The 17686-nt window shown below is 50.8% G+C and overlaps 1 protein-coding gene across 3 annotated transcripts in view; it reads right to left on the reverse strand.

The window, feature by feature from the left end:
- Positions 1–4284, reverse strand: part of NOL6 (nucleolar protein 6) — a 60670-nt gene extending 56386 nt beyond the window's left edge. Inside the window, exons 1-4 of one of the 3 annotated variants that reach the window (XM_044443995.1) lie at positions 3493–4282; positions 2252–2482; positions 1131–1247; positions 59–238 (exon numbers count right to left, since the gene is read on the reverse strand). In XM_044443995.1, the coding sequence (XP_044299930.1) occupies positions 59–238; positions 1131–1247; positions 2252–2482 (528 nt within the window). In that variant the 5' untranslated portion in view covers positions 3493–4282. Of the gene's footprint in view, positions 1–58; positions 239–1130; positions 1248–2251; positions 2483–3020; positions 3066–3492 lie in introns of those variants that run through there. The other 2 variants (XM_044443996.1, XM_044443997.1) reach the window with 2 other exon arrangements.
- Between the last annotated feature and the right edge of the window lie 13402 nt (positions 4285–17686).

The following is a 17686-nucleotide window of genomic DNA, read 5'->3' on the forward strand; positions in this document are numbered from 1 at the left end:
GCCCTCCCTGGCCAAAGGAAAGCTCCAGCTGCCCCTCGCCGATGCGAGCGCCACTCACCCTGGGCATGACCATCGCCACGTCCACATGGACCTCCGGCTTGATGCAGGTGCCCAGCAGGTAACTCCCCACCACCTTCACCGCCGCCGGCGGCAGGAAGCGGAAGCTGCCCTTCACGCTGAAGGGGAGCTGCAGAAGCGGCACCTTCACCCCCTTTGGGAGCCAGGACTGGTCCGTGATCTGGACAGGGGAGGCAAGAGAAGAGAAGATCGGTCCCGCCGGGTGCATCCATGCAGGGTGATCCACAGTTCAATGGAGGATGTGCCAGCCGAGTCCCCTCAGCCTCAGCCTTCTTAAACCCACGGGCTCAGAGAGGAAGCCCCGGCCAGGGCGCCCCCTGCTGGGATGAAGAGGCTGCAGCACTGGAACCTGGTCTCCGTCCAGCCATGAGGCTCATGGGACTCGGGGCCAGGATCCGACTCTCAGGCTAACCCCCTACCCCACAGCGTTGTTGTGAGGATAAGAGGGAGGGGAGGGCTATCCCCGCCACTTTGGGCTCCTTGCAAAAGGGGAAAAAAGCAGGGTATAAATGCAACTATCAATTTAAAAATATTGATTGATTGATTGAAAACTTTTCTAGGCCGCCCCTTAGCGTGGTCTCGGGATGGTTTAACAATCAGACAATATAAAACAAAACACAGCACCCTAATAAGCTTCCAACCAGCACTAAAACCCCCATCAAAACAATCAGATCTTAAAACACTGGAAAGGAAAAAGGTTTGAAAATTTGAAAAGTAGCATAGCCGAACCAGTGGTCACCGCGGCAGCATCCGGAGCATGTGCCTGAGCTGGCACCTGCCGTTCCTCCATGGTCTGGATCAAACATTCATGCAAGCGTGGGATCTCAAGAGCACGACCAGCTAGCTGACCGAGGCCTCGTTCTCCCCACAACCGACACTGCAAGGGGGAGCTCTGGCAGCACTTGCTGCGGCCGATTGAGGCCAGATTGAGGCTGCCCCCCTGGATGCCCTTACGCCTTATTAGGAGCAAGTCTCCCTGAAGGCCGCAGGAACGACATCCGTTAAAAACGCACACAAGATTATGATGTAAACGGTGTGCCTCTCAGACATACATTTCTTTCTGGAGTCTCTGGAACTGCGCTCAGCAAAGCATTGATTTCGTGGAGGAAGGAGTCGATTTTGTGTTTCCTCTTCTCCTTGAGCGTCACCTCTTTTAAAAGTTCCTCTATCTGCAGAGGGGGAAAGACACAAGAAAGAAGATAATCATAGGGATGGAGACTGAGAGGGGCAGAGGGGCAGTAATTCCACCAGGGAAGGGAGCAGAAACGAACAAAGTGGATTCACAAAGGTCAACGAGAAGAAGGAAATAACCGACTGACACAAAGGGCAGTAGAGGCTGTGAAAAACAAGACAGCGTGGGGAAAAGAACTGAGAGAGATGGAGGATGGTGGAGAGCTTTCCCAGTGAGAGCAGAAGCTCAAAGATATGCAAAATCTAGCAGGACCTCAGTATTGAGAGACGGGGTGGCATAATCAGAACTGAGAAAGAGAGTTGAGCTCTGAGGGTTTAACAGAGGGCTGGCAGCACATTCTGCAGTCCTTGGGAAAGCTGGAAGGGAGATCGAGCTAGGAAGAAAATATGACAGGTTCTCCCAGCCGAAGCTCTCTCCCAGTAGGCTAAAGGAGGATGTTTTCCCAGCAGAGACAGAGCCAACCAAAGTTTTCTCTAGGCTGACAAGGCCTGCCGTGCAGCCAGTGCAGTATCTCCTGGAAGGGCTGACTTGACTGTTCTAGGGCCTTGATTTATTTTATACCCTGAGGCTTCTGTGAGGTCCTGCCAAGCCAGATGTCAGCCTATGGCCTCCAGCCAGAAGGGCCTGGAACAAGCCTCTGGCCTTCCCATTCCCAAGGATGTTGCCAGTGCCTTGTCCTCCCCAGAGCCTTCCGTTGCGGCCTGGAAGGCCAAAGGACTGAGGGGTCAGGTCAGCTGGAGCAGGAGCCAGGGCAACGAAAGAGGGCGGTCTTCAAAGCACGAAGAAGAGCCCTTCAAAGTCTCTTTCGATGCAGAGGAAAGAATGGAAGGAGCCCCCAGAAGCTGTCGCCCCTAGCATGCAAAAAGACACAGCCTGGCTTACGTAGCAGACCGTGCAGAAACAGCGAATCTTTCAAAAGCAGAACTCCACCAGCTGGAAGAGGTGTGCCCTGCTAAGTCAGCTCCACCCACCAAGCCTCACCTGCAAGCGCAGAAGGTTGGAATGGAACAGGTTTTCGGTCTCCTTCAGGCGACTCAGTTCTTCATTGGTGGGTGGCTTGTACAGCTCCGCTTTGCACAGCTTCACTGGCTGCAAGACGCCTGCAGAGGCTGGGGGCCTTTTCCTGCCCCGTCGCTTCCCCTCCTCCTCGGTGGAAGCCTCCTCACCCTCATTCATCTCCAGCGCTTCACCTGTCTCCACATCTTCGGCCATCTGTAGTTAATGACAAGCTTATCAGGTCTAAAAGTACTGCTGGGTGAAAAGCAGAGTTGCTTGCCAGCTGGATTTTCTGCAACCCTTCTAAGGGACGAGTTGCTTGCTTCCATTTATTTATCTATGAAATATGTGTACCGCCCATTACTTCCATCTCTGGATGGTTTACAACATTAATCAGAATAAATTAAATTAGCTAAAGTAACCATTAACTATTCCACGCTGGCTGAAAATCCAATAAAATACAAACAATAAAATCCAATTAAACCATATTAAAATATTGATCGAATAAAAAGGTCTTGACCTGGCACCGAAAAACGTATAATGACGGCGCCAGGCGGACCTCTCTAGGAAGTGCATTCCATAGTCTGGTGAGGCTGTAAAATCTGATCTAACATTTCACATTTTCTGCTTCTTCCCCCAACACTTGCTTCTTGTACCACCTGGCCAGAGGAAGGATTCAGGAGAGCCCCAAAGCGTACCCAATTTTCTGCAGCACTTTGCTTGATGCAAGTTAAAGTATTGGTTAAATGCATACCTTGGCCTCTCTCCTCGAGTTGGACTCAAAGATCAGAGTGGCTACAGCTGCATGATATTCTAGCCCTTGTCTGGCCCAGCACAGCTCTCCTTGCCAGTTCCTGAAGGGGAGCTTTTAACTGGCCGGGCTCTTTGACAATGCCTTTAACGAACCCGAATCTACACAAGGTCTCAAGAAATAAAGCAGTGCAAGGACGGAGTGGCGGTTGGCCGCTACAAAAGGGAGCTCGGGCGCCAGAGGGACGTCACATTCGGCATACGGCCATCCTGGAGGCATCAAGGCGGGTGCTGCGGGAAATAAAGTAGCTCCGCCTTCCCCAACGAGGCGCCCTTCGGGCGTGCTGGGCTGAAGCACCCCTCATCCCCATGCTGCCTGGGAATGATGAGAGTTGCAGTCCAACGCACGCGGAGCGCGCGGCTGGCACAGGCCGCCCGGAGACCCTCCCCAACGGCGCCCCACGCCCAGGACCCACCTTGCGCAGACCGCTGCTGCATCCACGCGGGGGCAACTGTGCAAAACCACGTGGAATCCGGAGGAACGGCCTCTTCCGGGTTGTGGTCGCAATTAGGCTTCTGATTGGATCAAGCTAGGCACGTGGTTTCTCCCTTTCCGCCCATTCGAGCCACAAGGCCACGCCCGCAGGAGCAGTTCGGTTGATTTGCGGGAGTCTAACGCAAACAGATATAAAAAGTGTAGAGCAGCCCGCTTCAAGTTCCAGCTGGGGACTTCCGCGTCCGCAAGCTCCAAAATGAAAGGTTAGAGAAGGATGGAGAACTGTAAGGACCTGTCCAAGATTTTAGCACCGCCGCGGCCGGATAGCAAGAGGAGCCTGCTCCAGCTCGGGTCTCCTTGCGCGCGGTTGCTCTTTTGCGCTGTAGAGACTTAACCGAGAGATCATCATCCCCATGCCGCCAATTGGAGAGACAGCCTGTGACGCAGCTTACAACAACCCTGCAGTGTAGCTTCACCTTGATCTTGCATTCAGAGGTCGGGATGAGGTTGTCCTGGATCCCCAGTCAAAGGCATCCTATTGAAAATAACCCACACGGGAACCTCTTTCGAAGCATTTAGAAATGAACGGTGCTCGCGCTTCCCTTGCCCCAGCGGACCCAAGCAAGCAAAGAGCTGGACGTTTCGTCCCCTGCACGGGCGGATGGGATGCGCCGCTGCCCGCCCGGAGCCGGACGAAAATCCGAGAGTTCTCCTCTCGTTTCTACAGAGAGCTTTTGCAGCCGCCCCAGCGCACTTGAAGGAAGCGGCTCGGGACCCGGAAGTGAAGCTTTGAGCTCGAGGCTACATCTACCTTCCACCATGGGCGGGCCGCTGCAGCGGGAGAGCGACACTTCCCGTCGCTGCTTTACGGCTCGGCGTTGCTGTGGGAACGGGGTAGCTCGCCAGGGCCTCGAAGGGGAAAGCGCGGCCGGCGGACGTCGAGGCCACCCTGTCCCCCCACTGAGGAGCCTCGCGGTTTCCTAACGAGCTCTTCTGATTGGTGCCAGTGCTTGTCCATCAAAGCCAATCCGGGCCTCTATTGGTAATTGTTAGCCCAATGGGGGCGAAAGGACTTGTTCGGGCTCCTCGACATAAAGTGAAAGCCTCACAAGTTAGGCACTTCCGGGTTCCTGGCGTGGGGCAGACGTCAGAGCTGTCCGGAAATGTGATTGGTCAGCAGGAAGAGAAAGGCGGGCGTTTCCCAGGAGGGAAGTCCAGATTTTTGAATGGCCGGGAGTGAAAGTTTCCCCGCTTCCTATTGGCCCTTTTCGCATTCGCTCCCTTTGTAAGCTCCTCGGGGCGGGATGGCTTGTGCCCTTTGTTTCGTGAGCCTGGGGAAAGCGACGCCCTGGGATCCGCCATTAACAATGCCTATAATTATTCATTAAATAAATAACTATTTATTCACCCGGGCTAAAATTGCTATTCGATTTGAAATTCTGTTCAATTAGTTAATATGGGAGGAGTTGAAAATTACATTTGAAGAAGCTAGGGAATATGTTGAGGGCTGTTTAAACAGAAAATTTTTTTTCACATCCGAGCCAGACTGCACCCCACCTTGAGGGCGACACTATCATAATTCTTCCATCATCATTACCATCATCATCCATTTTCTTTATAACTTTATTTCTCTTGTAAGGAACCCAAGGTGGCCTACATTGCTTTACTTCACAACAGCCCTGTGAGGTAGGTAAGGCTGAGGCTGGCTCAAAGTGCAGAGTGACTTTCATGGCCAAGCGGGAACTAGAAGCTGGAACTCCCAGGCTCCTGTCCAACACCTTCACCATTATGCCCCATTGGGTCTGTTATTATCTGTGTTGTTATGTCATATATGTATTTCCCTTTAGTAAATGTTTTCTTGTTCTCAAAGCTCTAGGACCATGTAGCACTGGTAAAACAATTATATCTAAGACACGCCCTCTCTGGAGTTTTTCATTCAAACTTCTCCGTTCTTAAGTTTCTAACCTTCCTGTGCGCCAAAAATGGCACTCAAGTCATCTATGATAAAATACCAAAACAAACCCCAGTCCAGAATTTAGATTAAAATGTAACAAATTAAGGGCACAATACTATGCATGCTTAGACTCACCCCCCAGCCCCCTGCAACTCCTCTGTGCTCTTTAACCTGAAAATCCTGTTTCTAAAATATGTCTTAAAGCCAGCTTTGTGTCAGGTTTCCCTGAGTGACTGAAATGTTGAGGAATCTGTTGAATCCAAGAGGCTGAAATTTTGGGTTTAACAGGATCTTGCTCAACATTTTGGTGCTCATGCCAAGCCACCAGCTGCCCCGCGATGCTTTTTGCCGCGATATTCAACCCCATTCTGCAATCTGAAGAAAACCTAGCTATTCATTGTGACATTTTCAAACAGCTCCATATCCACACCTCTTGGAGCAGTGTAGAATAAAAGCACACAATGCAAAAAGAAACATCAAGACGTTCTTAACATTTTTGGAATATATTACTCGGTCAAGATGCCCTTGCCTACAGAGGAATGTCCTGGAAAATGTAGTGTTGGCTACACAGGCGCCTGATCTCGGTTGGAGAAGAGCCTTCCACTGGCAAATGGACTTGTCGAAGGGATTTGAGCGGCCTGTGTCAGAATCCCGGAATCTCAATTTGAGAAGAGGGAATAAAACTCGGGTTCGTGGGAAAGATCAAGCATCCAGACCATCTAGGCTTTATTGTATTACCCAGGTTCCCCGCAGGTCCAACTCACGATAATGCATTACCGGGCACGCAGAGGTGAACTCTGCTGCCAAGCTTCAATACCATTACAGGGCATTTATAGGTACACAGGTACAGGGCAATTGATGACAGAATGCAGAGATTACAATAAGATTCTGAGGTCATCACATGCAGAACAGATAAAGGAATGTCAGCCAATCATACAGAGACAATAAGATTACAATATCTCTAATTGCAGTGTATTGACACTTTAGCTGAGTAACTTGAACCCATCTCCAGGTCTGCTCCGACATGCAAATTCAAGCTACTGAGAAACTATGCATGATAAACTCAAGACTCTTATCTAGACTCTAAACATTCTGAGTGACCAGGGCACATGGAGCCCTGAGCCAGGAAGAGACTTCCTTGTAAAACTGAATTCCAACAATGACTATTTAATCACTGTGAAGGTATACAATGTAAATTTGGACTAAATGGCCTGTGTACTGTAGCTTACAGCTAAAGGTGAGAGAAAGGAGCGGGGGAGGAAGGCCATTTGAAACAGTGACTTAGCTTGGTTTGAGAAGTACAGGATTTGATCCCACAATGCAAAAAGCACACAGAAGTAATGCTTTTCGGACAAGATTTATCCAAATTTTCCCAACACCTGCAAGAGGAGTGTCTCCAGAGGCGTGTGGATGGCTGGCTGATGATCAGTAGGGAGGCATTAAATGCATCCTCTCGCCAGAGGTGGGGAACAAGGCACGGTTTTGAGAAGAACACTTGAAAATCGGGCTGGGACGGCCTGTGTGGACTTTGGCCTTGGTGAGCGTTTCAGGCGTTGGCTGTTTCTTGGAGCTCTCCTGCAAAATCCATGGACTTTGGATGTCTGGAGTGTTTACCGGGACTTAGGCAACTGGCTCCCCTTCAATCACAACGTCCTGGTCTTGCTGGCTGTGGCTGCTTGAACCCATAGTCTGAAACGTGTGAAGAGGACCCAGTTGTCTGGTTAAAGCTGTACTTCCATTTATCCTAAAATTCTGTATTTGTAAATAAGGGTAACTATTACACTAAATATCTTCCAATTCTTTTCAGAGTGAAATCAATGTAGGTGCTGTGTTCCTGGAAATTCTCGGAGCATGAGCATCGGGTTTTTTAAGGTTTTTAATTATGAAATGCTGTCGAAAGAAAACTATAAAGAAATGGGGAAGCTGTCTCTGTATAGATTTGGGTAGCTCAGGTTTAGTGCGTGCATTTACTGATGCATGGAACTATCAACGAAAATACTGTGTTCTAAGAATTATGCATAAGGTGGGTTTGCGCGATACATTAAGCCATCCTGCAAATAGCCAAGGGTAGCTTGGTTGGTTGTTCGCGAGACAGCCCACAATGCGCCCAAAGACAATTGAGCTCATCCAGGGTTCTCTCTTCTGCCAGCGACACAGGAAACCTGGCAGCAAACGCCGCCGTGTCAGCTTTCCCAGGGCCGCTTTGCTCGCTGCAGGGTTCTCTCCCACAAACTCTTTATTCCTTTTTAGAATACCATTCTTCATGTTGAAGGAACCTGTAGAGACAGTCCCACTGCCTCTGAAAAAAAGCAAATGTTTTGTGTTTATGATTCAGCTTAAGAACGTGAGAAGAGCCCTGCTGGATCACACTCATTTACTTATTTCATTTTATTTAACACATTTTTACCCCATCCTTCCCAATAAAATGTCTTGGGATGGCTTGCGATAATTAAAATAGTAATATACTAGTACAATGATTAAAACAACAAGTAACAAAGAAAAAAATATAACAATTCCACAAAACTGAAGAAAAAAAAGAAAATGTGACTGTAATCTTAAATCTTAAAGCATCCAGAATCTTTAATTCTTAAAACGATGGTTAAATACAAAGGTTTTTACCTGGCGCCGAAGTGAGTATAAAGTCGGCGCCAGGCGAACCGGCTGCTCCAGCAGTCCCTGCTCATGGTGGCGAACCAGCTGCCCACAGGACCCCTCCAGCCGGGTGGGTGCAAGGCCTCCTCCTGCTCGAGCCCCTCAGCAACTGGGGTATACAGGCAGGCCGCCTCTGGTGAAGGAGGCGCCCATGGCCAGCAGGGCTAGTAGCCCCCGATAGCCACCTCCTCCTCCACGAATCTGTCCGATTAGCGTGGGCAGTGAGTGAGCCATAGGGAATAAAAGGTCAAGCTCCTTTTGAGTTGGAGCCAGGTCCCATGCATGCATGCATGAGCTTTCGTCCGGGTCACACGACAGCCGGAGGGACTGCCCCGCTGGGCTGAAGGGGCCGGATCCTGTGCCCCCCCCCATGGCCTGAGCGGCTGCCCAATCATTGCCCCTACGCCTTGTCTTGCTGCTTCTGCAGCTGCAGGAATGGCGGAAAGATCCCGCACGGCCCCATCCGTCCTTCGCCCACAAATGAACGGGGAGCAGCAACGCCCGGCAAAATGCTCGTTTTTCTGTTTATACCAAGAGAGGGAAGAAGCCGAGTGCCAATTCCGCAAGGAGATCAGAGCAGATGTGATGGAAGGGAAGGAGGAACTGAGCCCCCGAGGTTTTCTACTCGGCTCTTCATGCTCCTTGCAATGTATGGCTGTGAAAGCTGGACCACAAGGAAGGCTGAGCGCCGAAGGATTGAGGCCTCTGAATTGAGGTGCTGGAGGAGACTCCTGCCAGTCCCTTGGAGCGCAAGGCGATCAAACCGGTCAGTCCTAGAGGAGATCAACCCTGACTGCTCTTCAGAAGGCCAGATCCTGAAGATGAAACTCAAATACTTTGGCCACCTGATGAGAAGGAAGGACTCCCTGGAGAAGAGCCTGATGCTGGGAACAGTAGATGGCAAAAGAAGGAGGGGAGGGCAGAGGATGAGGTGGCTGGATGGAGTCCCTGAAGCAGCCGGCATGAGCTTGGGTGGACTCCAGGAATGGTGGAGGACAGGGGGGCCTGGAGGACTGTTGTCCATGGGGTCGCGATGGGCCGGACGTGACTTCACGACTAGCAGCAACAACTCCATGCTCCACGTGAGCCTTCCTCAAAGACTGTGCTTGGTGGCCACAGCCGTGCAGGAGTTGCCGAGGCCCTAGGCTGTCTGCCTTTGGCTCCTGCTGGTGTGTGGGAGGCCGCTCGGCATCCACGGCAGGGAAAATAGATGCACACGGTTCAGGTTTCCCTGGGACAGGAGGAGCACCGGGAGGGGGCTGTACGGGGGAAACTCCAGTAGTGCAGCGAAGGAGACGCCTAGACGGAGCTGCTGCCAGGTTTCGAAGATGCAGCTGGACAGCCCCCTGAGACGGAGGGTGGAACTGGGAGTCCTGCACCGAGCAGGGGGTTGGGCTCGATGGCCCCCTGGCCCCCTCCAACCGCTGTGCTGTGATCGCCTGTCAGGGACGCGTCTGCTCTCCCGCGGCCTCTGCAGTCGGTCGGTCAAGGCCTGCTGGCCCTCTCCTCCGCGGGATCCATGGTGTGGTCTGGAGAGCGACGGAATCAAGCAGGCAGGTTTTGCTGACTGCGGCCACAAAAAGACCCACGCAAAGGTTTTGACGGCTAATCTGCTCACATGGGGTGGGTTTCACGATGGAAGCAGACGAGGATTCCAGTGACTAGAAGGAATCGGTGGGAATATCTCATCGAAAAGGAGGGGTGTTAGGGCCAGCATCTATGCAGCGCACAAACAAGACACACTTTTACACATGCCACTGTGTTACTAAATGTGTGAGTCACGTACAAGCTTTCTTATTTATTTATTGTATTTGTATGCTGCGCCATAGCCAGAGGCTTCTCTGGGCCACTCCCAGTGCGATATAAAACACAAATAATAATAGCAACCAAAGCCATGAAACATAATAGGATTAAAATACAGGATAGATACAACAATATATATTTAGAACAGGGGGAAATACACACAATATTCCCAATAAAACAACAACCAATCAAATAATAAAACAATAAACCAACAGCAAACCTAGAATCTAATCTAAAACCAGATACTAAATAAAAAAGTCTTAACTTGGTGCCAAAAGCAAGATAAAGTGGGTGCCAGTCACACCTCCCCTGGAAGGGCATTCTGAAGTCCCTTTTCCTCACCAAATCCCCCCTCACCAAATTTGGGGAGGGTTCGCGAAGCAGGCCCTCCATTGATGACCTGAGCGGCCCGGTAGGAATATATGGAGACAGGCATTCCTTTAGATATCCCAGTCCCAAGCTGTTTATGGCTTTATATTTTAGCATGAGCACTTTGAATTGCGCCCAAGCGATGACAGGTAGCCACTGCCATTGGCGTGATAAAGTTCCCTAGGGCCATTCCTTATGAGTAACCACACTGCTCTGTTTCGGATTAATTCAGACCACCTTCTTCAAAGGCAGGCCTGTGTCGAGCGCATCATGGAAATCCAGGCTGCACTTGTCCAAGTAGGAATGCAGCTGGAAAATCAGCCTAAGCTGACAGAAGGTGCTCCTGGCCACTGAGGCCACCTGAGAAACTGGGGAGAACTCAGGGTCCCGGGGTGCCTCCAAGCTACAAACCGTTTCCTTTAGGGGGAGCACAACCCCGTCCAGGACTTGAAAATTTCCAAGTTGGACAAACAGGCTGCCCTGCAACAGAACCTCCATCTTCTCTGGATCGAGCTTCATTCATTGGCCTCATCCAGTCCATTGCCGAGCCAGGCCACTGCTTCAGGACAGTCACCTGGTTTGGATGAAAGCAAGATCATGACACTCCAGCCCATACTATCCCTGGAGGACCCCATCCAGCGGTTTCCTGCAGATGTTAAAGAGCATGGGGGACAGAATGGAGCCCTGCGGGACTCCGTGGCACCAAGGCCCTGGCGCAGAGCGGCGGTCCCCAGCTCCACCAGCTGGAGACGGTCAGCCAGACAGGAGTGAGGCCACCACAGAGCGGTGCCCCCAACTCTCAGCCCAACCAGCCTGTCCAGAAGGATACCTTGGTCAGTGGTAATGAAAGCCACTGAGGGATCCAGGAGAATCCACAGGTCACGCTTCCCGGTCTCTCTCCTGATGCAGGTCATCCCACCATGAAAGCAGAATACAAGCATTTGTCCCGGAAGAATCCTGCGGGCAACCCGTGAAGCAGAGTGTGGTAGAACGACAGCAGTGGGCAAGAGAGAGCCGTTCGCTCGCAAGAAGTGCAATGGCGAGGAGACTCAAGAGGTGGAGAGGACGCTGCTGAGCAAGGAGCGCAGCCCAGCAGGTTTCTTGGATGACTCTGGAACCGAGTTTGTACACCAGGAGCGGAGTGGGAGCCATTCTTGCCAAAGACTTAGTGGCGCTTTGGAACCCCCAGGCATAAAATTGCTTTGCCAGGTTTTACGGCACGGCGATACTTCATGGCTAAAGCAGCTCCCAGAACAAGCCTCCCAGTGGGAAGCAACCTGGGTTCTGATGACACATGAACCCTCTGTGAGGGATTACCCATGAAGGGTTGCCATTACCATGAAAATCCAGCCACACGCTTCCACAGAGGCAGACCAATATCTGTCCACGTAGGACTCTATTCTCGCGGCGTTTGGATATCTCTTGTCCCAAGTAGTGCTCGCAATCCATTGTATTGTAAGAACTGAGCATTTATCTTTCCAATGTTGAAATATCAGTCTTCAGCTATCAAAAGAACACGGAAGGTCAGTTTGCGCTGGGCATGTGTCCATGTCCAGGGAGCAGACAGGTAATTTAAGGGAATTATATAACCTAGTAAATATGATATAATTCCAATACAAAATATAGCCATATAATAACCTCCTCCCCAAAGGAGGCAACTGTGGGGGATTGCCAAAACATGCAGTGGAAAGACAGGTCAGCTGAGTTACACCTCCAGTGATGAGCTGACTTAGACGAAGCAGAATGAAAGGGAGACTGCGAGGTCCAACAGGCGCACAACCAGTGTTTTTGCTGAGCAACATGGACCTTGAGACACTCAGATGCTTCAGAGACGCGTGCTAAAGTAGCTATCTATCAATTATGCCAGTGAGAGAATCCACTTCTCCATTCCTGCTTAAGGCGCTGGCTGTCATACTTATTCAGCAATAATATAGTTCTATAGACGTGGCTCATGGGTCAGGGTATCCACCTCGCTGCAAGAAGGGCTTCCATCGTGAAGGAGACTCTGGAGCTGCAAAGGCCTGAGCAGGGCCAAACCTCGATTCGACGTGACACGCCGCAAAGAGTTCCCTTCAGCTGCAGCAGGCAGACCGTTTAGCAGCTCCTCCCAGATGAAGGGTGCACACAGGTGCGTTCACATGACACAGGAAGCCATGGATGGGCTGTCATGTTATCGGAACCTTGATGATGCCGCGTGCCACGTTTTCCTCCTGCTGCACATTCAAGGCAACAGACTGTTTCTTTGCAAGAGCTCTTTATTCACCGAAGGATGCCCAACACCCAGAAACCCTCCTTGTATCTCTGAGCATGCACAGAGCTGTTTGCAGAGCCCAGTCTAAACAACTACTTCCGGAAACCCTCCTTTTGAGTACGTCTGGGTCCGGTCCTTTCTGGAAGCGAGCATGCCTCTTTGGTCAGGCCTTGGCTGGCCTCTTCCCCCAACACCACACCAAGGGTGGTCAAGAGCCCTAAGGTTCGTCTGACGCGGAGCGCGCTTCCAGGACCCTGCTGAACACCGGTGCATCCTGGCACTTCTCAGAGCCTGACCGGCCCTTGAGACGAGCGCCTCTGCTTCGACCATCTCGAAGCCTGGAGCTCCACATTCCCAAGCTCTCTCCACTTGCTCGTCTTCATTCTCTGGCTCGGGGTCCAGGTTGGCACGACCTGTGCCGAGAACCACGGCAGCCCTCCTTACCAACAGTCACAGCATTTCAGTACAGCACATTTGGTTTTTAGAAATCACAATAAAAAGGCGGTCTGTTCCATGCCTTCCAAACTTCACCATGGCTTCTCTGCTGGTCCGCACTCAGCATCGTGGTTTCCATGGTTCTGGGATGTGGCTACCACAGATTCCCTTGGAAAGAGGAGCAGGAATTGCTCTGGCCGTCCAGTGAGGGATTGGATATTGGGCACGGTGGCTGATGGCAACCATGCCAACAGTGGGAGAGCTGAGCGAGGAGGCTGGAAGCCACATTATTGTGGAAACCATTCAAATCAGACAAAGGAGAGCACACCATGGAAAACAAGCAAGGTTTCTTGTTTCGACATGTGAACCTGGGCAGTAGGATTGCTGCCTAAAGATTTCTCCAAAGGTATATGTGTGGAAGGGATGAGAGAGAGCTGCAAACTTCACGCCTCAGGATTGTGCTAAAGCAAAATAGCTGCGAAAAGATTCAGATCCTGAAAGACAGGAGCTAAATACCTGCATTAAATAAAGAACGCAACCCCGCAGAAAACACCTGGGCCACGCATGGACTGCGCCGTGGGACGTCGCAAAAACAGCTCCCCCAGAGCAACTCTTCCACACCTGAAGAATTTTGTACTGGGCTTTGGCTTTTGGTAATCCAGCCCTGACCAAACATTAAATCACATCAACTTCCAAGTGACCTTTGCAAAGGACTGACCTTCTGCTTAACTATAGGAGATGCACAATGCGCAACCCGGTCCACATTTGGTTTGTTGATAAGCGTGTTTGTAAAAGAGAAAACAGCCAGCTGGCCCTTCCCAGCCGGAGGGAGGAAAATGTGGTGCGCTCTCTTTAGAACTTGCCTCGGTACACTGCCTTCCACCTGTGGTCCATCAACTGGCTGGAAGTAGTAAAGACAGTTCGGCTGTATTTATGCAATTAAATTTATATCCCACCTTTGCACTAAAAATAGCACTCAGTGCAGCCAGTAATAAAAATAACACGGTTATAATTAAAATCCATCCAAGAAGGTATTTTAGGTCTCTGCCAATCCCTTATTTGATCTGAGATATGTTAAGTGTTTATCTCATCTTGCTGGTGCTTGGGGCAGCTTGGATGGGCGTTCTGCGCGCTTGTTTCATGCATGGATCAAGTTCAGGCGATCTTTGAAGCTCCTGCCTCTGATTTCCAACTCACATCCACCTCCACTGCACAGAGATTAAACCATGACCGGCTCGGGAATGCTGGGAGTTAAAGGCCGTTTCCCTGTCTAAGGATGTATAACATTGCAACCCCACCATGAAGAATCGGGAATCCAAGGGGATCGCATTACTGGCCACCTGACCCAGCCATTTTGATGGGCAAGAGGAGATGCAGCAAAGAGCTGGCAGAAAGCTCTGAAGGCACGTCTTAGAAAGATCAGCCGAAAAAACCCTCTTCTGCAGGAGAAAAAGGGCCTAAAGGAGGGAACTTGCAGACAAATCGTATGCAAAGGTCAGAGGGAAAAGCGGAGAAGACAATGGCCGGACCCAGAGGACGCCCGGCAGTTCTAACGCCAGGAGGTTGTATTTCTCCAATAACCGGCACCCACACTGAATAGCGGGCCCCACGGTAGCTGGCAAGTTCCCGATGAAAGAAGCGATCAGCCACAAGCCTTTGGGTATATGCATTCAGCTCAAGTCCTTGAGACGAGGATGAACAGGGCCTCTATGCTCAGACAAGGGAGCAGCTGCGGACTCTCAAGGAGATGAGCTCAGCTCGGAGGCCGCGAGACAAAGGATGTAAAGATGGCAAAAAGAACACATCGGGAGCTCTTTCATTCAGGCTTTCAATACTGGGGGGCTCGTGCCAGAAGCGGTTACTGTTCCTCCAAGCACTTGGTTGTATATCAACGTCTACTTGTGTTACATAAGTGATACCGCACATTCAGGAGAGCCCCGATGCTTCATAGACTACATTCAGGACAACACAGCCCAGTGGAGCAGAGTCGCCCCAAAACAGTTTGCGCAACGACCGTTGGTCTGTTCCGTGCCCCTGGTCAGCTCTGCAGGACTGCCACGTCGGGCCCGAGCGGGGAGGCAGCTCTGTGGGCTTTTGCATCAGTTTTGCCCAGCTCCCCCTTCCCAGACTGAGCACAGCCTGTCTCAAGCTGCAGTCAAAGCCTACACATCTCTGGCCCTGGAATATGTTTTTTTGACCCAAAAGATAAGGAAAAGGAAAATCAAGCAAGCAAACCCCTCCAAATTGGCAAGATTGAGAAAAACCCATGGCAAAATGCATACTTTTAAAACATTCCCACAAATATATATTTAATCAAGGGCAGGAGAATGTGTAAATTTCAGAGATGCACAAAATTGATACCTACCTTTGAAAAACAAATACAGAACTTGGTGTCAAAAGAAAAAACCTCAAGGCTTGGGCCCTGGGAGGCACTTGTGTTGGAATGAGGGGGAATCTGGAGGCTGTTTCTCGAACTGCAGATCGAGCTGAGCCGAACTGCAGTTCCACAGATTTTTAAAAAGAAGAGCCTTTCCTGACCTGCCCACCCCACTTGGGCTAGGTGACAACCCCCATGATCCCCAGCCTGCATGCAGGTTTTATTTATTTTATTTATGTTTCGATGTATATCCTGCCTTTTTCCTCAAAGGGCTCAAGGCGGCTTGCATCATTCCCCTCCTCCATCTTATCCCCACCACAACAACCCTGTGAGGTAGGCTGGGCTGAGAGTCTGTGACTGGCCCAAAGTCACCCAGTTGGCTCCATGGCCGCGCGGGGACTCGAACCCGGATCGCCTGAGTCCCAGTCCCGCGCTCTTAACCACTGCACCACACTGGCTCCCAGCTTCAGGAAGACTGCTTAGGAACAAACATCAACCTGTCCATTTGGGCAAAAAGGTATCTTGAAGCTAACCAGTTCAAGTTCTCCTGGGAAAACTCTTGTTTGGAAATGTTGAAAAAGGAAGCTCAGGAAGTGAGGCACTTTTCGCTTTTATGTGCTGCCTACAGACCGTATGCTCAACAAATGCTCTGCCTCAGTTTCCCCGTCAGCTCAACCAGCAGGGAGCTCCCCACCTTACCCGTCAGCAAACCCCTCCCTCCCAGGCCGCGCATCCACCCACGCTCCCCCCTTCAACAGGCACTGAGCCGTTTCCAGGCTAGCCTTGCGTGGCTTCCTTGGGAAAAGAGGATTCTATGGGAATTCTGTCATACACAGTATTTGCCCTAAGGGCAAAAGCACCGGTAGCACATGCCAAACCCCACACAGAACTCCGACCCCAGATCACAGACGAGCCCCGGAGCTTGTTCTTACTCTCAGTCAAATCCTGGGTATTAGTAATAGCGATGCTCAGATCCCGTGTTGCTTTGAACGACGGCAAAAGAGGACCGTGGCTCAAAGCCTCTGGGACACAAGCTTTTTGAGAAACGTTAAAAATGTCAATAAAAAGCAAACACGCGAAATATGAAAAGTAGAGTTTAAAGGTGAAACCAGAGCGTAATACAGAGCCAATTCAATCGACTCATGCAGTGCTTAATTACGGTGGAAACTGGATGGATTTTCAACACTTGTCCGTAGTTTGAAAATTATAGAAGAGCTGATAGGATGCATTCCAATTTTTGTTGCATGGCAAGGTTTTTGAAATGTTTTTATAATGTTTTAAGTGTTATATCATAACATACCCCATATCAACATGGGGTCACAATGATATACACACAGGGGAGGCAATCTATTAAAGAATCTCAAGCTGCCTAACTTGGAGGCCTGCAAGTATCCTATGCGGGACAAGACACCTTGACTTTTTGCCCAGCCATCGATAGCTTTTTTGGGAGAGAGGTTAGGAGGTCGCAGTATAATGTGGATCCTCGCCAGCTTTGTCTCCTCCCCAGCCACCTGAGCATTTTCTTCTCCTCCTTTTTGAGGTTGCTTTTGAGACTTCGGCCCTAGAAAGACATCCAGCGGACCTTTGATCTGAACCTTCGCAGCCCTTCTACCGCAGCTGCCCTCAATTTGCGCATTCACGAGGTCAGCTTTCCCCAGTATGGCCCAAAGGGGAGGATGGGAATTGCATTCCAACGCCTTGGGAAGGTGCCAGGTTGGCAGAAGCTGATTCTGCAGGCAGGGCATGTCCTTATCCCTGTTATTTTCTTTCTGTCCAAACCTTCCGGCTGGATACCAATAACTAGCATGAATACCGACCATCATTATTGCGATACGATGACCTAGGGCAGCCAGGGTGGTTCTTTGAATCCCACAGCAACGCAGTGGCGTCCTAGTGAAAATCTTTCCATGCACTTGTGGGCAGCAGAAGCAAACCACTTAGCCCAGCAAGGGCCGTCCACTGAATGGGGAAGGCCCATGGCCCGCAATGGACGGGCAGAGCGTCCCGCATTTCACAGGCCAGGCTGTGGCTCCTGCAAGAAGGTCCCCCTTCAACAGCGTCAGCGTGCGAAAGAGGACGAGCCCGAAGCGGGGGGCCCTGGAACGCCTCGGGGTGTCTTTCCTTCGCGTCTCCTCTGCAGAGACGCCGTGTAACCTTTCCACTGGTGTGTGCGGCAAGCCGGAGGTAGCTTCACTGCCGTTAAATACAGACCACCGCTTCCGATTTCTAGATTCTGATTCAGTGAACATGCATATTTATTTCTTCGGTAATTTCTTGGAGCGACTTATGTTTGCAGAGTAGCAGCCACACGGATCTGGATGAACCAGTGACCT

This window comes from Varanus komodoensis, unplaced genomic scaffold, assembly GCF_004798865.1.
Source record: "Varanus komodoensis strain SLA01 unplaced genomic scaffold, ASM479886v1 scaffold43, whole genome shotgun sequence".
Classification (NCBI taxonomy): domain Eukaryota; kingdom Metazoa; phylum Chordata; class Lepidosauria; order Squamata; family Varanidae; genus Varanus; species Varanus komodoensis.